The 22,148-nt window shown below is 40.2% G+C and overlaps 1 protein-coding gene across 3 annotated transcripts in view; it reads left to right on the top strand.

Annotated features, from left to right (window-relative positions):
- SHROOM3 (shroom family member 3) overlaps positions 1–20,468 on the top strand; it is a 554,962-nt gene extending 534,494 nt beyond the window's left edge. For all 3 annotated transcript variants that reach the window (XM_073599747.1, XM_073599766.1, XM_073599757.1), the window contains 4 exons: positions 3,250–3,753; positions 6,766–6,910; positions 16,132–16,404; positions 17,797–20,468. In XM_073599747.1, coding sequence (XP_073455848.1) covers positions 3,250–3,753; positions 6,766–6,910; positions 16,132–16,404; positions 17,797–18,144 — 1,270 coding nt within the window. In that variant the 3' untranslated portion in view covers positions 18,145–20,468. The remainder of the gene's footprint in view (positions 1–3,249; positions 3,754–6,765; positions 6,911–16,131; positions 16,405–17,796) is intronic.
- Positions 20,469–22,148: the final 1,680 nt, after the last annotated feature.

Here is a 22,148-nt window from a genome sequence, read left to right as displayed (position 1 = left end):
AAGCAGAATTTCACGCAAAAGAGGAAGTTCCACTTTAAATCCTCCACCATATATATATATTTTTTTTGGGGGGGGGGGGAGCAGGTACCCAGTTTTGGCTGGTACCCGCTCTTACTTCCACTTGGAGGTCATGGGTGCTTAACCTGTAGCCCTCCAGCTGTTCCAGAACTACAAGTCCCATGAGGCATTGCAAGGCTAACAGTTACAAGCATGACTTCCAAGGACAGAGGCATGATGGGACTTGTAGTTCTGCAATAGCTGGAGGGCCACAGGTTGAGTGCCCATGACCTAGGCGATCTGAGCAGAAAATCAGCAGCTACAGGGTCTGTAATTAATGTTTCTTATCCAACCACTTTAAGTCCTGTGAGTTCAGTTGTGCACTAAAAATGTGGGACATGCTTTTTTCAGCACAGTGTGATGTGACACACTCTACCACATGCTGTGATAAAGATAAATGAAATGCCAAAAGGAAGTAAAGCGTGTGATGCATCATTTTGTGGTGCATTGGCATTGCTCCCTTTACAACTCACACCATTGGCCAGTATTGTGAATAAGCCCTTAGTAACTCCTGCTGGTGTAATGACATATTCGGTGACTCATCGCAGCTTGCTACGGAAGTGACGTTCCGTCGCCACCATCTTGCTACACCCCACACTTGTCCACAGTAAGGATACACTAAGAAGGGGGAAAGCGGACATGTTGTTACACCCACTGGAGTTTTGCATTTTACACGTATTTATAACAGTAAAGCGAGTTTCTATAGTGAAATACAGTACTTAGAACTCCGTCTGACTGCTTAGATGTTAAATTTTAAAAGCAGCGAACGTCTGTCAGATTAGCAAACCTGTGAGATGAGCAGGGTTGCCGCTGCTTTTAAAATTCAAGATCTATGTAGTCAGACAGAGTTGTAAGTACTGTATTTTAACTATATAAACTGACTTTACTGTTATAAATACGTGTAAAATGCAAAACTCCGGTAGGTGTAACAACATGTCCGCTTTCCCCCTTCTTAGTGAATCCTTACTGTGGACGAGTGTGGGGTGTAGCAAGATGGCGGCGACGGAACGTCACTTCCGTAGCAAACTGCGATGGGTCTCCGAATATGTCGTTACACCGGTTGCTTAAATTAGAGGGCTAGCAGTCCATCAAGGTTCTCTTCTCATAGAAGAAAATTAAGCTAAGTGTTGTAAACTTTGAAAAGTAATTCCTTCAAAATGTTTTTAAGTACAGAGGTGAATGAGGGCTTGTTTTAAAGTGATTCTACTGCTTGTTCAGAATATATACATATTTTAGTTTGAACAATCTGGACAATAGTTCACTTTAAAGGACAACTATCATGAGTAATAATATATTTATAGAATATGTAATATGGTAGTTTTAAAGCTGCTTTTTACAAACTTTTTAGAATTTCTCCATTGCACTGTGCTTGTTGAAAAAAAAGACAACTAATGGTCTACACTATGTGGACAGTAGAGAGCACTAATTAAAACCTGAAAGCAGGAGGAGAGCTTTATGAACAGTCTGGCTGTTTATAAGTGATAAACTGTCATGATAGGCATTTTATGAGTCACCATACTTCACACCATGTGGGGTCACTAACACTTTTATGCCATGCAGTTGTGAAACGCTACAAAGTCAGCATTCAGGCTTTGTTCAGCTCTCCGATCAGCCTGCAGAAGCGCCGACTGGTCACACGGGTCTCCCAGTGGGATGGGAGAGCCTGAGAAAGATGCGGTGGGAGGGGGAGAAGGTCCCCTCTCACTACTTGTAAAAGCAATCCAGCGGCTAGTTAGCCACTAAAATTGCTTTTACAAGAGAGACGATCGCCGGCTGTAAAGAACGGTCGCAGGATGATGTCTGCAGCTGCAGGCACCATCCCTGTATAACCACCTGAAGTCCAGTGGCATACAGCTACATTGCTGACCAGCTTAGTAAAATAGTTATTTAAGAGTTGAAATGTATGTTCAGACATTACCAATATTTACTCCCAAATTCTGCTCTGCTCTCCCCCTATGGATAAGATCCCTGCATTGTATATAATTTTTTACCTTGTTACCGTAGCCAGAGACAGCTTTTATTACTTAATGTGATGTCATCATCAAGCTTGTAAAAGTCTCGCAGAGACAAATGCTGGGAGTTCAGTTCCTATTAAAGTACTGCATATGTGAACCCTTACTTTGTAAAACAACACATTTAGTTTAAAATAGTAATGCAAGGCAAAACATATATATTTGGGAGACAGGGTAGCTATGCTACCCTATGGTGGAAAGAGGTGCTACTATGCCTAGTGTGGTCAGTTTGAAATAACAAAGCAGGGGAAGAAATACAAAGAGAATGGGATATTTTTTAAACACAAGTACATGGCACTACATTCACATATCAGAAACATGCAATGCTGGGGTAACATACACTTTAATGTAGGCATCCCTTACCCCAGAACTATGTATCCCAAGAGCCCTTTTCCTCCACACGGTGTATGGGCTGGCTGTTTGGAGTCAAGGCAGCAGTATGGATTTTGCTAGGAAAAAATCAATGTATGCATTTAGAGCACTAAGCACTAAGTTGTCAGACCAAAAGGAAGTTAGGATCTCACTGAATTTCTGGCAGATTAAGAGATATTTTTCTATATATTTTTCTATATATGCAGTATTTTGATGAAACCTGTAGAAATGTGTTGGAGAGATGAATTAAAAAGTTGTTTTTTTTTTGGCCTGACGTACACTTTAAAGGAGAAGTGTGGCCAAAGCTTTTTTAACCATACTTCTACTATGGATCACAAGAGTGCAGTTCGTTCTGCACTCCTGTGAACTGTTTTCAGCCGACAGCCGGCTAAAGGCCACTGTTGCCTGATGTCACTCAGACGGTCCATGCCACCCATATGCCTGGCCTGGCACCTGTGCCGAGAGCCTGAGCCAGTTGTTCCCACCCCCTCCACAGCCAGCACTCCAGTGAGTGCTGCAAAGGAGAGCAGAGAGTGGTGACTGACAGTCACGGCTCTCTGCTCAGAGTGAAGGTGGAGAACTGAGCGATCAACGGTGTTTGATCGCTTAGTTCTCACTACAGAGCTGGTGGGGACAGATGCAGTATTGGATCGATGCTGCATTCACCTAGGTGATTATAATTGTTTGCTTTCTTTTTTAATCTCAAACTTAATGATGAACTTAAGTCTTCAAATGAATTCATAAAAGCATGCTTTAATTTCACAGCATCTCATAACTTTGTTTTTGTTTTCTCCTCTTCTAATGGCAGATATCCCAAAAATGTGGAGAGCACAGAAAAAATAGAGACTACTACAGAAAAGAGTGTCTTGAGCCTGCCAACTGCTCTTGCGCTTATAAGAGATAGTGAACTTCCTCAGGCTAGAGCCTCTTCTTCATCAGAGATACCTCAGTCCACAACAAGTTCAGCGAGAACCGGTCAGAGCTCCCAAGATCTCCCTCCAACTCAGGATGACGAAACCTCCAATGTAGCAATTAAACCTTCAGAAATCACTGTCCCAGAACACAAACCCACCTATAACCATATCAACACAAGTATAATGTCTCCTGAGGATGTCAAGTCTCAGGAGTTGGCCAAGGAGATTGTAGTAGAGGACAAGTCCCTGGCTGACATTTTGGATCCAGAGTGTAAGATGAAAACAACCATGGATTTGATGGGGGAGCTGTTTATGAGAAGCCCCAGTGCTTTAAGAGAGAGAAGCAAAAGCCAGATCAAAAACAAGTCAGGTGATCTGTCATCAGCAAACAATGGAAAGTAAGTGTTTTTTACCAAGGTATTCTTATACTCCTCTCTTTATACAGATTTTTACATTTACATTTCACATTTCTTTGGCAGGTAAAGAACATCCTATATATGTATTCCTGCATATTAACCATTAGCATGGAGTTCTACTTTAAAGGCATAGTTCACCTTTACTAAAAAACTGCCTATGCAGATAAGGGGTGTTGGTAGATAAAAACAAACTGTGCAACTTTGACCAAGGTTGCTATAGGTGTAGGCCATTTACATACCACATGAAGCTTGACTGGAAAACTCCTCGGACGTTGCCAAGGATATTACTAAGGGTTGCACACCTTCACCATCACCGGAGTTAGCTTTCTCTGATTCAAACCCCTCACATGTGCTTTCTCTCTCTTGATGCAGTAACTTTTGGTTCAGTGTTTAAGAGCTAGCTCCTGTGATGTTGAAGGTGTACAATAACAGCTAGATGTCTGTTAGCAGCAGCCTTGGCAATGTCCTAGGAGTTTTCCAGTCAGACTTCAAGAGGTATGCACATGGCCTACACCTATAGCAAGGGCATTATCTAACTTTGGTCAAAGATGCGCAGCTTATTTTTATCTACAGATGGCCCTTATATGTATAGGCAGTTTTTTGGTAAAGGTGAACCTATAACCTATAGAAAAAAAATGTTGATGTACATACATATACTCCCTAATTCAACAATGAATTCCTGAATGTACATCATGTGAGATATGAACATTTGAAAAGTGTCATAACAAAAAAATATTGAGTGATTGTTGTTATAAACAATTAAAAATTTATGGTAAAATAAACGTGAGTCCAATAACATGAATGTCTGTGTCACCCATGTGATAATTAGATGAAATAATATGAAAAGTCCATCAAAAGACTGTGCAATCCTTAATTGTGTAAAGATAGTGCTCGATCCACCACCAAAAAGATGTAAGTTGGCCGCTTACCAGAGACTCATGACCCCCCACTACAGAGGGTCAGAGAGAGCCTGGATAGCCTGGAGAGCCTCCGGACCACCTCCGATAAGCCAAGAACCGAACTTGTTAAGGTGTAGTATCATAACCAGAGCATGGTCACCGTAACATGTGCGTTTCAAAATGGCACGTATTACCCCCAAATCGCGGATGGATGGATGCACCATGAAAGATAAAAAGCTCAGTGTCCGGTCTCCGTACACACTAGATATGAAGTCCACCTGAAGGGAGGAGATGTTCCTACCGGCGTCATATTACTATGGCCCGGTATTGAAGTGGTTAAAGGGCTGGGAGTCAGCGGCGGGAAGGGGTTAAGCACTGACAAAAAAACTTGGAAGCTGATTGCTTTCTATGCAGAGCTGCACCAGATTTTGCACTCTCCAGTTTTAGTAAATCAATCCCATTGCGTAGTATGTTGAATTCCTGTTTCAATGTATATTCTGATTCCTCCCATTCCCTATGTGTCTTAAAGTTCCTCATCAGCTTTGTGACCCTCAATATTATGGTCAGGTCTGAAGATAGGTTCTGTCATGGGAAGGTCAATTCCTTTAGTCTTTCTCTTTACATGACTTAGGTCTCTATTTAAAACTGCATTATCTCACAGTAATACTTAAAGTGGAGCTCCACCGAAAAGTACTTCCTCCCTGTTTTTGACAGGTCCCCTTCCCCACTTCCAGAAGCCTGGAAGTTCAGCCACCCTCCTCCTTCCCCCGCAGCTGGGCCAATTAGAAAGTGCAGCACACTTCACACATGCGCAGTAGGGAACCAGGAGTGAAGCCTGGTTCCCTTACCAGGAATGGCGGCGGCAGCACCCGGGAGTCAATCCAAATATCGGCTGAGGTGCCGACATCGAGGGCTCTCTGGACAGGTAAGCGCCCTAATATTAAAAGTCAGCAGCTACAGTATTTGTAGCTGCTGACTTTTAGTTTTTTCACCCAGGCTGGACCTCCTCTTTAACTTTATGGTCAAGATGGAAAGAGCTAGGCTAGGTTCACACTTGTGCGGGTGGTTGCCGTTGCAGGACCGTACCCGCAACCACCCACAGAGAAAAACGCACTGCTGCTCAGGAGAGGCATGGGGGTACCATCAATCCTAATGGCACCCCACGCACTGTAAACTGCACTATGTGTTTTCCCTGCTGCTGCGTTTTCTGAAAAGGTGCAGGGACCTTTTCCCTGCGTTTTCAGTGGATACAGCAGCCCATTCAATTGAATGGGCTGCCGTGCACGAGCAAATGCGGCCAAGGGGAAACATATATATGAACCAAGCCTTAGTGTTGTGTTGTTGCTATTAATATCATTTCATATTTACATAAAAAAAAAAAATAAATCAATGTAAAAAAAGGAACCTATCCACTGTAAAACAGAGCTTCACTTGACCACTAAGGACACCTTAGAGTTTTCATAAGCTGTTTTAGAACATCATTCCAGGCCTTATTACATTGTGTGAGATTGGACTTTTTTTCCCTGATAGGCCAAGGGTGATTACCCTATTTGTGCATTTATTAAAATGGCTTTGGCACAACAAAAATTATTATGTTAACTTTACTGTATATTTTTTATGCTGTTTCTCATTGTAGAATTGATATTCAGCATTTAATGCAAAACATTGTATGACACCAAAAAGTAAATGTCTGAAGAAATACTGTATATGTGAATGTAATTAGAACGGGTGGATAATGGCGCCACCATGTGGTCGATGAAAGTGTGCTTTTTTTATACTGAAAATCGATTAGCAAAATTTTTAATCCTAAGAATATTATTATTATAAAATAATTAAGCTGTGTTCAATCCATTCTTTGAATCCATTTCAAGTTATAACCTCCAATTATTTTAAGTTATAACTATTACATGCTTCATTCCGTATGGTAGGATACAGATAGATAGCATACAGGAAATATAAAGTGTGGAGTGGACTAACTCTTTTACAAAAGACAATTTTCGTCTGGTTGCTATGGGTTACTTTTCTTGGTATAATATGTCTAAAACAAATATTTATTGGCTCATATATTGAATGTTTTTCTCTGGCAATGTTACAGGAAAGAGGAGAAGAAAAACTCTACAGAGAATGTATTGAGCTCCTCCATGCATTACTCCATGTCTGCTTCTAAGGCCGAACTCCTGAAAAAAATCACAAATGTGCACACAAAATCAGATGGAAAAGATGATGTAAATGAAAAAAAGGTAAGCTGTGTTTTTGTCTTGTACCTGGTATTCAATAAAATGTTACAAAACCCACAGTAAAATCAGTCTGTATATGCAGTAAAACATGCTTGTTACACTCATTGTGGAACCTAAGGGGTTAATTCTCTGCAATGTGTGAAAACACTGTTTGATTCTGTCTTCTCTGATCCTCCCCTTCTTCCACAGTCCCCAATCTATCTGCTGCTAGTACAAAGCCTTGGGGGCAAGCTGCACATGTTCAGTTTGGTGTGTATTGTTAGGGAGTTTTTTTTTTCTTGGGAGAATGAATGTGATCAGCACATGGCCAATCAGCACTGTCCAGACAGAGCGTCAGGGGTCCTGCAGTCTTATAGGACAATCAGGGGAGAAAGAAAATTCCTCCTACAAGCTTTAACCTGACACTGTTAGAAGTCACAAGACTGCTATATACTGCTGATGAGAAAAGGTATTTAGCAGTTATATTTCCTAAAATAATTGCATTTTCATGTTCTGTGTACTGTGGGAGACCAGATATAGTAAGTGCAGGGTCCTGGATTTAGTAACACTTTAAGTAACTTTTGTTTTCCTACCTGCCTGTAGTATAGGCTCATAATAATTATGTGGGGCCCACCTATGTGCCTATTAATTTGTGTGTTTGTTTCTCTTGTGCAATGAAGGGCAGACGTGTAGCATTATGTGTATGTGCATTGTGATACCATGTGGAATAAATGACAATGCAACACAACTCACATACAGTATATCACACATTGAGGTTTTCTTGCATTTAAACTCATCGTAATATAGGAGAACATGTGTACAAACATGCACAGAGGTGTAAAGGGAGCTGATGCTGTGTACACACGGGTTGAAAATTGTCCGAAAGCGGTCGGTTAAGCAGGAAGACAAACAAATACGAATTTATCCGAAGTTACGAATTATCCAAAATGAATGCTGCATCTAAACAAATGGAACGGAACAAATTAATAATAAATAATAATAATAATAATAAAACGTTGTTATTATTATTATTATTGTTATTTATTATTATTAATTCATTACGTTGAAAGTTCCATTCCGTTTTTTCGGATCATTCATAACTTCGGATAAATTTGTATGTGTTACATTCACTAACAGCCAAATTTGAAAGGAAATTACAATACCTATAATTTAAAAGTTACTAGTAATTACTAATAGTTAAGTTATTATTAGTTAACTATTATTTCAGATTTCCGAATTTTCGAATTTACAAATTTACGAATTCACTAATTTACTAATGTACGAATGCCCGAATTTACGAATGTACAATTTTATCGAATTTCCAAATATTCAGAAAAAATTTGTTAAACGGGTTTTCGTTAATTCGGATATTCCAGAATTAACGAATTTGTCGAAATTCGTTAAAAAACGAATTCGGAACGAAACGAATTGCACATGCCTACAATTTACCCATTACAAAGTGTTTCATAGTCTCCAGACACAAGTAATGAATGGGATAGACCTTGAGTGTTGTATGTACCAGAATGCTAAATGCAGAGATGGCCAAGAATGAAGATAGCATATTGTTTATTGATTCATGAATATGAGCCTTTAAAGCGATTTCATAACAAAGCAAAGCATGTGTGAAGGTGCTTAATGGAATAAACCATTTCCCACTGAATCATGCCACTGATAATTTGGGGAAGTGAAGCTGAACCTGTTCCCCAATTCACTGTCCTATAAATAAGTTGTATAGGAGCCAATGAATGTCTGTTTACATCAGAAGCTTCTCATTAAACATCATTTTAAGTGTTTTCCTATCTTTTTTGAGAACAATTTTGCCACACCTTATGACTAAAGACCAGGTCTTGGTCGGTTTATGACTCCCTGGCATGTGGGTAGGAAATACAAGGCTGGCCATAGACGTTCGAATCTTGGCCGGTTCAGCAGGAAATGTCCGAGATTCGAACCATGTATTAGCAGGCTGAATGTACCCAAGTTCATCAATCGATCAACTTGGGTACAACCAGCCTGATAGATTCTACATACGATTATCGCTAGAGACTGGTATAGCTGCTAGCAAGAATCACTCTCTTCTCCTGGCAGGGACGGCTTAACTCGCCCCCTGCCAGGATAATACAGTGGCTCCCCTGTCAACACTGTCTGTTTTGGGGTTACAGGAAATAAATTTGCTCCATGTATGCGCTGCCTAAGCCAGCCATGTTATGGTGTACAACTTCCTCCCCTAGAAGCACCCTACCTTCTCCTACTTATGGGCATCCTCTTAATGCAGCGTACACACGGTCGGACTTTTCGACCGGACTGGTCCGACGGACAATCCGATCGTGTGTGGGCTTCATCGGACCTTCAGCTGACTTTTCCAGTCAAAAATCTGACAGACTTTAGATTTGGAACATGCTTCAAATCTTTACGTCGTAACTCCGCCGGACCCAGAAATCCGCTCATCTGTATGCTAGTCCGACGAACAAAAACCGTCGCTAGGGTAGCTATTGGCTACTGGCTATCAACTTCCTTATTTTAGTCCGGTGTACGTCATCACGTATGAATCCGTCGGACTTTGGTGTGATCATGTGTAGGCAAGTCCGTTCATTAAAAAGTCCATCGGAAGTCGGTCAAAAGTCAGTTGAAAGTCCATCGGAAAGTCCGTCGGACCAGTCCGGTTCGAAAAGTCCGCCCGTGTGTACGCGGCTTAAGGGTCTTATTTAGAGTAGACATTTGCTCAGACTTTCACATTTCTCACTGCACATACCTACTTTCTGTTGACAGCACTTACTGTGACTTTTTTTTCTTTAGAATGTCTCATGCTACAGCTAGTCATCAACATATATTACAGTTTATAAGCGCTGGCACTGATTTATAAAATTTGCATAAAAGGAAACAGGAACACAAGTGAAAATGTTGCTCATCTTCAGTTTTCCAAAGAATAAAAGATGAAACCAGTGCAAAAATGTAATAAATACATTGAACAAGAATAAGATACAACTTGACTTCTCACTATTGGCAAAATTTGCTAAAGTTTTCCTTTTAATTGTTACAAACAGACCACACGTTATATAAGATAAAAAATAGAGTGCAGGATGGATTACTGCATAGCTAACATTGCCTGTGGCCTAGGGTGGCAAACATGCCAGGGGGCACACAGACACTCAATCATTATGTTGATAAACAATAGTAACACATTCTGATGTTTAATAAACAGCTGCCATTCTCATTATTGCTCTTCCTGCATGTTTTGTGAATTTTGTTGGTGTACTATGTACTTACAGCTCATCAATTATTGGTCGGTAAACCTAGAACCCAACTGTTAGCACAGAGAGGTGACACACACAGGAGAAACTCCTTGTGCATTATCATCAAATAAATGTATTAAATCCACAAAGATAAATGGATACTCACAAAAGTATAAAAACAGCAGGCATAAAACATGATTGCTTCAGCCGTAGGCCGTGTGTCCTGTCCGTGACCATTTAAAAAGTGACTTGGATTGAGGTTGGTTTAGCTCTGAGGAAGGGGGTCTATCCCCTGAAACACGTCAGCCTTCCAATTGTAGAATTCTAGGACAGGGCACACCACCTACTGCTTAAGCAATAATGTTTTGTGTCTGCTGTTTTTATACTTTTGTGAATATCCATTTGATTTTGTGGATTTAATAAATGTGTTTGACAGTAATGCACGAGGAGTTTGCGCCTTCCTCTGTGCGTTGTTTGCAGTGAACTGAGGATTTCTCAGTCTGTGGAGGGCTGCCCCTGCACCTGAAGAAGCATTACAAATAGAAATACAATTGAGTGTTCCTCGAATTGAGCGCTAGAGTGTTTTTGACAGAGGGGAGACAGTTTGCAGCAATCTTCTAGACAGAGGTGCTTGTTTTATGGACTTTGAGACAGAAATTTCTCTCTTTTCATTCCTGGTCTTTGTGTGCCGTGTGTGGATATAATGTTTGATTTTGTTATACTAAGGCTAGCCAGTCCACTGGATAGGAGGAGGTAGGTTACATATAATATCACTACCATGCATTGTATATGATTATAAAAAATATGAACGATAAGAAGCAATCCAACATTTTAACTGAGGTCATTATATTTAAGGCAGATACAAATTGTATGCAACAAAGAGAAAAAGCGGCACATCCAGAGATGAAGAAAAATGTGTTGGTTTATTGTAGAATCAAAGGTTAAAAAACATGACACATGAGGGATCCACAATGTTCAGCAGACGCGTTTCACACAAAGTGCTTAATCATTGCAAATTGTACAAATTGTACTTTGGAAGGAAGATATCTTCTGCCCAAGCATTACCATTTGATTCAAAAGCCAGGGGAACCACATGTCCCTGGGAACAGAAGAAAGTGATCTAAGTGATTAGTGCCATGCTGATAATTACACTGGCATTCTTCCTTGTACAGGGCACAAAGGAAGAATGCCATTAGCACAGCCATTATGGAGGGTAGATAGTGGAGGGCTTACTTGGGCAATCAATGCCCACTTTTGTGTCTGCACAATAACGTCATGCCTGCTGGTGTTTTGGAATTACAGCAATACTGATTAATGAAAAGAAAACAAGTTTGTAGGTCAAATCTGCTGCCCATTGCATGGAAAGAATATGACAGACAGAATAATCATGGAGACTCTGTAAGCGTGAAGAGGGCAAAGATTGATTTACATTTTTTTCTGTGGTGAAGATTCTGACAGTTGTGATGTGAAGCCTTTTCATCATGTAAATAGGACATAGCATAGGAGCACTGCTCCAGACCTTGCTGACAGCGAGCAGCCAGCTACTTCATAGCATCACAAATCCATTACACTTATGTAATACATTTTAGAAATGGGAAAATCCAATTTGTGCAGATCATTTAGAGACATGGAAGAGGCCGTGAAACAGCACTTTCATACAATGAAAAGTTTTTGTGAACCATTTAAAAAGTATCTACAGAATAGCTCCTTAATGTAATCTGGTTTTCATCTAAGGTAAAATAGTAATTAACAGTGTTGGCTAAAAAAATCTTGAAAAGAAAGCATATGGTGACAGTTATTTTGGTCAATGTCATGTGCTGCATTTCATTCAGATGAGTTTTTTTACCTGCTGTGTCGTTAAAATAAAAGTGCAAAGCTTTTAAAGGATAAGTTCACTTTTGAGAACATGATACATGTTCCCACTGCTGCAGCCACTCCTTGACCCACCATCTCTAGTGACAGCGAGCCAGGGGTCTTCTCCCCGAACTCGCTGTCACATTTAAAAAAAAAAATGTGGCTGTGCGGGGCTCCACCCACATGGCTGCGTCACTCATTCACAGAGTTCTGTTGTGAATGAATGAACTACAAGTACCAACAACCTTTATGGCTGTCAGCCTGTAGTTCTCAATGAACTACCAGGGTGTTGTTGAGCTCTCTTGGTAGTTCATTGATGCTCCTGTAAGTGTCTAACTGCCTGTCTGCACGAGGTACGAGCAGACAGCTTAAACAGGAGTCTGGCATTGCATTCACAATCTGGTGATCGCGAGTGCAATGCTTTGCAGGCTCCTAGTAAAAAAAATGAATAAATGCACATTTTTTTACCTGCAAAAAGATGTGCATTTATTGTTTTTTTTAAAAAGGTGGACTCATCCTTTAATTTAATGTAGTTCACATAATTCCTTTTAATGTGAAATATCACCCAATCAAAATATATTTTCAGAGGACATCAGAAGCAGAGTACATGAGGCTCTTAAGACACGGCTATAAAATTATGTTTACTTTAAATTCTGTGATTTTGTATGTAATTTATTCTTAATGGTCGGGACAAATAAAAAAATATACTGTATATATGTGTATATACTGCATATCATATTAAAACAGAACTGAATGCAGAAGTGCACTTGCATACTTGCACATTATGGCAGACTTACCTCTGGGTCTTCTGCCCTGTTTCACCAGTGACAGGTTCACAATCTATCTCGCTTTAGGCTCCATTTCATATTGTAAAGGGTAGCTCTTTACTTTGTCAAAAGAAGCCTGTTGCGTAAAGTGATTATAAAGCTTCTTTTTTATTTTATTAAAATAAAAAAATGTGTTATACAGTACTTACCTGCTCTATGCAATGGTTTTGCACAAAGCAGCCCCGATCCATCCCTTCTTGGATCCCCCACTGGTACTCCTGGATCCACTTCCCCCTCCTGCTGAGTACACCCATAGCACATCACTTGCTATGGGGGCACTCATGCATGCTTGCTCAGCCCAACCCTGCCCACCACTCCCTCCTTACTGGCTCAGATTGACAGCAGGGGCAGCCAATGGCTCGAGCTGCTGTATCTGAGCCAATGAGGAGTGAGAGAGCCGAGGAAGTCTCAGCTCTCTTGTACTTGGCTAGATTAAGATCGACCTCAGGTGTGTATTTGGGGGGACTGCAGGGGGTGTTACATGCAGAGGTTTTTTTTTAACTTCACTGCATAGAATGCAGTAAGGTAAAAAAAAAAAAAACTTCTGCCTTTACAAGCACTTTAAACAGCTCAGTGACTCATCAGCAGTGACTTCATCCCAATGATTAAGGGCTTTTTCCAAATTTTGCCTCAGAAACTCTTTAGCTTACATATAATGCTCTAGGAATCCTTTGCCATGCATTAAAATGTTTATTTGTAAAACAAAGATTTTACACAAACAATAAAAATATAGGATAGAAAAGAGTAAAAAAAATGAAAAATTAAATTAACCCAAACCAGTGTTTACTTCTTTTAGGTAAGTACTGTGAAACATGGTGGAGGAATCATATAAAGTAGGCTGCATACTGCCTCCAATAAAGGCAGAACTTTACAAAAGAAGTAATAATTCTGTCTTCATACAGTCATACATATGTACAGTGCCTTGCATAAGTATTCACCCCCTTGGCTTTTTACCTATTTTGTTAAATTTCTGCCTTTAGTTCAACACAATAGTCTAAGTTGGTGAAGTAAAATTTAAAAAATACAGTATATACATAAAACTATTTTTCAGAAATAAAAAACTAAAAATAAAAAATTGGCATGTGCGTATGTATTCACCCCCTTTGTTATGAAGCCCATAAAAAGCTCTGGTGCAACAAATTACCTTCAGAAATCACATAATTAGTGAAATGATGTCCACCTGTGTGCAATCTAAGTGTCACATGATCTGTCATTACATATACACACCTTTTTGAAAGGCCCCAGAGGCTGCAACACCAAAGCAACAGGCACGACTAACCAAACACTGCCGTGAAGACCAAGGAACTCTCCAAACAAGTAAGGGACAATGTTGTTGAAAGATACAAGTCAGGGTTAGGTTATAAAAAAATATCAAAATCTTTGATGATCCCTAGGAGCATCATCAAATCTATCATAACCAAATGGAAAGAACATGGCACAACAGCAAACCTGCCAAGAGACGGCCGCACACCAAAACTCACGGACCAGGCAAGGAGGGCATTAATCAGAGAGGCAGCACAGAGACCTAAGGTAACCCTGGAGGAGCTGCAGAGTTCCACAGCAGAGACTGGAGTATCTGTACATAGGACGACAATAAGCCGTACGCTCCATAGAGTTGGGCTTTATGGCAGAGTGGCCAGAAGAAAGCCATTACTTTCAGCAAAAAACAAAATGGCACGTTTTGAGTTTGCGAAAAGACATGTGGGAGACTCCCAAAATGTATGGAGGAAGGTGCTCTGGTCTGATGAGACTAAAATTGAACTTTTTGGCCATCAAAGAAAACGCTATGTCTGGTGCAAACCCAACACATCACATCACCCAAAGAACACCATCCCCACAATGAAACATGGTGGTGGCAGCATCATGCTGTGGGGATGTTTTTCAGCAGTCGGGACTGGGAAACTGGGGTTGAGGGAAAGATGGATGGTGCTAAATACAGGGATATTTTTGTCAAAACCTCTACCACTCTGTGTGTGATTTGAGGCTAGGATGGAGGTTCACCTTCCAGCAGGACAATGACTCCAAACACACTGCTAAAGCAACACTTGAGTGGTTTAAGGGGAAACATGTAAATGTGTTTGAATGGCCTAGTCAAAGCCCAGACCTCCATCCAATAGAAAATCTGTGGTCAGACTTAAAGATTGCTGTTCACAAGCGTAAACCATCCAACTTGAAGGAGCTGGAGGAATGGGCAAAAATCCCGGTGGTAAGATGTGGCAAGCTCATAGAGACTTATCCAAAGCGACTTGGAGCTGTCATAGCCGCAAAAGGTGGCTCTACAAAGTATTGACTTTAGCGGGGTGAATAGTTATGCACATTGACTTTTTCTGGGTTTTTTTGTCCTATTTGTTGTTTGCTTCACAATAAAAAAAAAAAACATTTTCAAAGTTGTGGGCATGTTCTGTAAATTAAATGATGCAAATCCTCAAACAATCCATGTTAATTCCAGGTTGTGAGGCAACAAAACAAAAATGCCAAGGGGGGGGGGGGGTGAATACTTTTGCAAGACACTGTATACTAAGGACAATTTTAGACATAAGTAATTAACCTACTATTATGTTTCTGGATTGTGGAAGGTCACCAAAGCACCAATAAAGTACCCACACAAATGCACAAAGAAACTGTCCTTGGTGTGATTTCAAAACAGGACTGCAAGTCTACAGTGCTAACCAATATGCCTATGTAAAACTGTCTAATGCACTTTAAAGTTAAAGCTCTGTAAATAAACCTTGTTGAGGGATTACATCATCATTAAATCATGTTTGCATTGTAATTTGTGGGATTCACTTGTTATTTTTAATCTACTATATCATACAACTAAGTCTTTATATCTTCGTTCCGAGGAAGGTTTTATTTTTAACAGAATTTTGCTTGACTGGACCTGCTTTCTGGTGTATTGTCATCTGAGAATATTTTGGCTTCCTAATTATTGGTTATGAAGTGCTTGGTTCTCAGACCTACCCTAATCAGTACAAATAATCAAAGTTAGTGAAGCTGCAACTGCCTATTACCTGGGAAAATACACCTCTTCCTAAGAAACTCTATGGATATCAGATAACAGCAGGGAATTCCAGGTCCATGAACAAGCAGAAAAGTGGTAGGGTATTTTAACTATTTTGGTTTTGGATAGAATGTGGAACAATTAGGACTTCTGTCACGATTTTATTGCTATCTATATCCAAACTGCCTCTGTATATTGCTTTAGTTAACGCGTTTAATCCAAGAGAAAACTAGATTTTACATAAAACATGTGTTAGGAATATAAGTAGATATACTGTATATCTTAGGTTATGGTAACTGGAAATTCATCAGACATATGTTCTCATATCTGCAGGTGGAATTAATTGCCAATCGTATCCGTAAACTTGAGATCTTAAAGGGTGCCAAGGACAGTCTTATAGTCGATATAAAGGTCAACAACAGTCTTGGTGAGCAGGTAGAGGCATTGATCGAGCAACTCTGCAAACCCAATGAGTTTGACAAGTATAAAATGTTCATTGGAGATTTGGACAAGGTGGTGAACCTTCTGCTCTCACTGTCAGGGCGCTTGGCCAAAGTGGAAAACGTACTAAGCACCTTTGGTGAAGATACCAATGCTGAAGAACGGGTACTTTTTTATTTTAATTTAATTATAAATGCCTGTTTGTTGTATTCTATCTGAGATGAGTTATCTTCTCATCTCTCCTACAGCTCAACTGTTTTTCAACATCTCTTTCAGCTCATTTTTCTTTCAGAATCCATCTATCTTAGAGTATACAGTTTTTCTGTATGTAACACTCTGTCATGCATTTTTGGTAGAGAAAAGCAGGGATGAGAAACTGAGAGATCTAGAAGTAAAAGCAGCACACTATACACACATTACAAATAGTTAGGCACACATTTAACCACTTGAGCGCCCTAGATCCCCTTGCCAGCCAGTGTCATTAGTACAGTGACAGCGTATAGTATTATCACTGATCACTGTATTAATGTCACTGGTGATGTCAGTGGGAGTTAGTGTCAGATTGTCCGCTGGGCTATCGCAATCCCATTATAAGCCACTGATCATCGCCAATAGTAGTATTAAAAGAATAAAAATTCCAGTATACAGTATATACTCTAGTATGTAGACACTATAACTTGCACGCAAACCAATCAATATACGTTTCTTGGGATTTTTTATCAAAGACATGTGACAGAATACATTTTGGCCAAAACTTATGTAGAAATTTGATTTTTTTTTTTTTGGGGGGGGGGGTATGTTTTATAGCAGAAAGTAAAAAATATTGTTTTGTTTTTTTTCAAAATTTTCATTCTTTTTTTGTTTATATTGCAAAAAATAAAAAAGTGGTAATCAAGTACCACTAAAAGAAAGCTCTGTTTGTGTGAAAAAATATATATAAATTTCATTTGGGTACAGCGTTGCATGACCGCACAATTACCAGTTAAAATAGCATGCCGAATAGCAAAAATGGCCTAGTCATGAAGGTGGCTGGTGGTGCAGCCTTTTTGCATCTGGTGTGAACAAGCCCTAACAGCTTCAGTTTTTTTCTTAGTTACTAAGGCCACATCAGGAGCACAGAGCCCTATACAGCAGGAGGCTGTTGTTTATCTTTTTGTACTAGCATGTACAGCAACTGCATGCATATGCATAGGCTGTATAGACAGGCATGCAGGGATGGGTGCATGGCTCCGGGTATACAGACTCTGCACTGGGGGGCTGTGCACCCATACCTGTGAAACTAGACTGTGACGGTGAGCCGGTGCATATCCATTAAAGGCTGCCTGCCTTTAATGGATTGTTGTTGTTCTTAGATTGTAAGCTCTAATGAACAGGACCCTCTCATTCCTCCTGTATTGAATTTTATTGTGATTGTACTGTCTGCCCTAATGTTGTAAAGCACTGTGCAAACTGTTGGATCCTGTATTATAATAATAATAACATTAAAAAGTATACTATGTACTGTTTGATTAATTTGATTAGTGTTTGACCAATCATGTGTTTGATACTTTGTTGCAGAACACCTGGAATGAAAAGAAAAAGCAGCTCTGTGGTCAACATGAAGATGCCCGAGAACTCAAGGAGAACCTTGATCGCAGAGAAAAGTTGGTGACAGATATTTTAGGAAACTACCTCACCAGGGACCAGTTTCAGGACTACCAGCATTTTGTGAAAATGAAGTCAGCACTTCTTATTGAACAGAGAGAGGTGGACGATAAAATCAAACTTGGTCAGGAGCAACTGGATTGCCTATTAGAAAGTTTACCTAGAGATTTCATGGACAACAGAAAAGTGCCTTTGAAAGAAGAAGGTGTGTCTTCTTCGGGGAATGTAAAGATGCTTCCACCATTGACCACTTCACTTTAATGTTCTTCTCAGCAACTCAGGCAGATGTGTACATTAACTAGATAGTCATTCAAATTAAATTGTGTTACAACCACAGTAATTATGGCTATAAATCAAAGAAGTGTCAAGTAAGGAAAATTCTGGATGACACTTCATTGGTGGTGAAGGGATGTGTTATTCGACTGCCTTGTTCGTACAGTACTAGGTGCTCCTGGGAACAGTGAAAATCCATGCAAACCACATGTAATGGAGCAAGAAGACAATACATTATTCTTGTGTCCACACTGTGAGACTTCAAGCCTGTAGCTATGGGGGATTTATGCCTTATTGACTCTGCTTTTCTATTTATAAAACTCCTTTTTTTTGTAATTCAGTTATGTAAGTTTTGTATATAGGCTAACCTTTATTCTGCTGTAGAGATTGCCTTTTCATGTTGTAATGAAAATTAACTAATTCAGTGGTGCCCAGTAAGTAAAATACTTACTTTATTTGCATTTTAAGTTTACATAAACTCACCCCTTTTGGATTGACAGATGTACCATGTAAAGAAGAACAATGTAGGGAATTATCTGGCTGACATTTTTTCTGTGCTTATGAAGTCAAAATGCCTGTAAAGATTGTGCCAATGAAAAAAAGGTAAAAAAAAACAAATTTTGCTTTCACAAACCTTGGAATTGCAATCAGAGTATTTGATGAAGCACTGCAGAGGCAGAGATTGTCTTCAAAAAGCATGTCGGTAGATCCTAAGATATACACAGCTGAAGTTATGTACAAAATTTAACTTTTCCTGTAGAAGTTAAGCTTGTCCTCACCCCCTACTACTTACCCATGGTCGCTATTGATCAGTAAAGCCATGGAATATATTGAAAGGCCAACATTTCCCCATATAGGAAAGGTTTAAAAGAGATGTATGGAATTATTTTTTGTTGAATCATGCTTACCTAGGTGGATGCAGCATCAGTACGGTACTGCATCTGTCACCCACCGGCTCTAACACTGAGAACTGAGTAATTAAACACCTCTGATCACTTGGTTCCCAGGGCTCCCCTAGCAGAGAGCTGGTGACTGTCAATCACCGCTCTCTGCTCTGCCCCCCCTCCTCCCACACTGGAGAGCTAGGCTGTGGAGGGAACGGGAGCAGCTGCTCACTGAGAGGCTGAGCCGGATGCTGGTCCAGGAAAGTGGGTGGATCCCGAGCCTAGACTGGCTCTATGTTGTTAGCTGACAGCGGGCCTCAGCCTGCTGTCTGCTAAAAACTGGTCACAGGAGTGCAGAACGAATTGCACTCCGGTGATCCACAGGCGAAGTACCGCCAAATGAGCTTTGGCTGTACTTCTCCTGTAAAGTATATCTAAAGCCCAAAATTTCTTTTTTTTTCATTTTGGATATAGTCAAGAAGGGTTAAAACTGCAGTACATTTTTTCCATCTGCATCCTATTAGGGAGATTTACTTTCACTTCCTGTCCAGTAGACTCAAGAGGAAGTGAGAGGATATCTTTTCAATGTGTGGGAAATCCCTTCTTAGACAGTTGTAATGGGAGCGTGTCCTTAATGAAAGATTTCCTCTTCATTCCTGTTCTGATGGCAACTCAAAAATTAGATTTTACCCTCACATTCTCGGTGACAGTGGAGATCAATTAGAGAGAGGGAATCTTCCTGTTGGGGACATAGACAGCAAAAATAAAAAAAATGTTCCCGTGGCTCTAACCCCTCATCACTCTATAAAAAACTAAAACTAAATTTTGCCTTTGGTTATACTTTAAAGTTTCACACAGTTTCAGTAGCTTGGGTCTCTGGATCTGCTTATTGTCTTGGCATGTAGTTTTCACCAAAAGTTACCTGTGTTTACAATTTCTTTTATCATATGTTCAGTCTGAATTGCTAAGGTTTGTGACGGATTTAATTCAAATACATGCCAGCCTTTAACATTCAAACAGTGCCTAACACATATGAAGTGCATTTTTGGAAAAATGTTTTACAAGTACCAATTTCAAAAATGGTATTGTCTGTGGCAGCATGCTGTAGGTGCCATTTTGTATGGCGGCTTGGAAAATGACATCAATGGATGACATTACGTTTTATTGCTGCTTGTTGGACATTTTCCTAAATGGTCTCTGGCACAAAAAAAGGGAGGGGTTCGCTTTGCTTGTTTGAAACATGTCCTTTTAAAGGACACACTTTGCTCAGCAAAGATATACTGTGTGTCACTTCTCAATTGTCCACTTTGTTTTATTGTATTTCTGTTTTCCTTATGCAGACACAAATGCAGCACCATATTTGAACTCTGATTTCAGGCAATAACAAAACACAAATATTGACAATAAATAAAATGTTGTTGAAATCCAGTTTATAACATTTTTCTGTAATAATTTTTTTTTAATACAGGGATTTATAGCATGCTAAAGGATTTACTGCAAGGTAAAATAACATGAACAAATTACAACTGGCCATATGCATACAGGCCACATAACTACAAACTTTTTTATAATATACAAATAGCTACATAGTGTGGGGACCTGCAAAAATCTTTTCAATCTGTATTTATTCTGGTAGGATATTGCACTAGTTATTGGAAGGGCAGGCCATATATGGGGGGGGGGATGAGATCAGGCATCAATCAAAGTCATCTCTATTCGAACCCAGGCTTCATGCTGTTTTCCAATCCAATGAGAAACAAACGGGTGGGATTCTGGTTATGTCAATTACCTTATATGTGTAGCGCACTACCCCCGTAGGAGCTGCTAGTTAGTTCGTTCTTTTCTGTAGTGTGACCCCGTTACCCCTTCCCTACATGAATCATACAGCAAACACTCCAGAACAGTAGAACATTAACTTTATTCCTTTCTCTTGATGCATGGCAGAAAAGAATGTGCTATATGTACAGTCTGTATCTTCGAGAAGTATGAGCTGCCTCTACATCTTTGGTTCCTGTAATGGTAGTTATAACCTTTTCCCTTAGCGAACTGAACAGTGCCTCTCTGAAAAACACTTGGTAATGGATGCTGGAAGTACCTCACATGCCTATGTTGATTCCTGTGATCCCACCATGCCAGTTCAGGAAAAGTCTGGGCATACCCCGATCTACCGCATCCTTTTGACAGCCACTTCCTGTTATACTTTGCATCTTTCCTCCCTCCTGTTCACTGCTACTTCCCAACTGTACAGAACCTCCAAATTATGTCCAAAGAACTTTACTCTGAATAAAGTTCTTAGGCTGACTGATTGGATTCCTCCAGGGTGTTAATTCTTTAAGGCCCAACTCCCTGCACAGACTTCTTTGTTGACCCGCACTCAAACACTCTCTTTAGGCATTGATTCTCTAAGGCCGAAGATCTGCACCTCCTCCTTCAAGACCCGCACTTTAACACCCTCCAGTCTTTGGAAATACTGTTTCCCTGGGTTTCCACTCACTTGTACTCCTAATCAACAGTCCATGATTGCCACAGAATGTTGAACACCCAGTCTTCCTCCTGTTAGTCATAGCAGTTTCCTCCTGATAGATGTAGCAGTTTCCTCCTGATAGATATAGCAGTTTCCTCCTGATAGATGTAGCAGTTTCCTCCTGATAGATGTAGCAGTTTCCTCCTGATAGATGTAGCAGTTTCCTCCTTATAGATGTAGCAGTTTCCTCCTGATGTCTCCTCCATTTCTCCTCCTCGCATAGCACGTTCCCCTCCCCAGAGGGGAGAGCTCCTCAGCTGCACCAGCCCCTACATGCTGTCTTTTTCTCTTACAATTCCCATCCTCCCTTTGAGCATGTGACCCACAGTTTATATAGGCCTGAAAGCCCCTGCCCATTCAAATTAACGATTGGTTCAGGGTGACCTACAAAACTAACTGCATCCTGTGTGCAACCCATGCTCCCTCTAGAACCTCTCACTGGAAGAACAGGGCATCAGACAGAATACAGGTGGTCACACCATCCTGCTATTCTATAATTTCTGCAAATAAGAAAAAAATCTTGTGAGCCACAATGATCCAATACCAAATATGTAACAGTCCTCAGCTGCAGACGCAGATCATGC

The sequence above is a fragment of the Aquarana catesbeiana genome, linkage group LG01, assembly GCF_042186555.1.
Source record: "Aquarana catesbeiana isolate 2022-GZ linkage group LG01, ASM4218655v1, whole genome shotgun sequence".
NCBI classification, from domain to species: Eukaryota; Metazoa; Chordata; class Amphibia; order Anura; family Ranidae; genus Aquarana; species Aquarana catesbeiana.
Note: the sequence above shows the minus strand (reverse complement) of the source record. Positions and strands in the feature narration are given on the sequence as shown.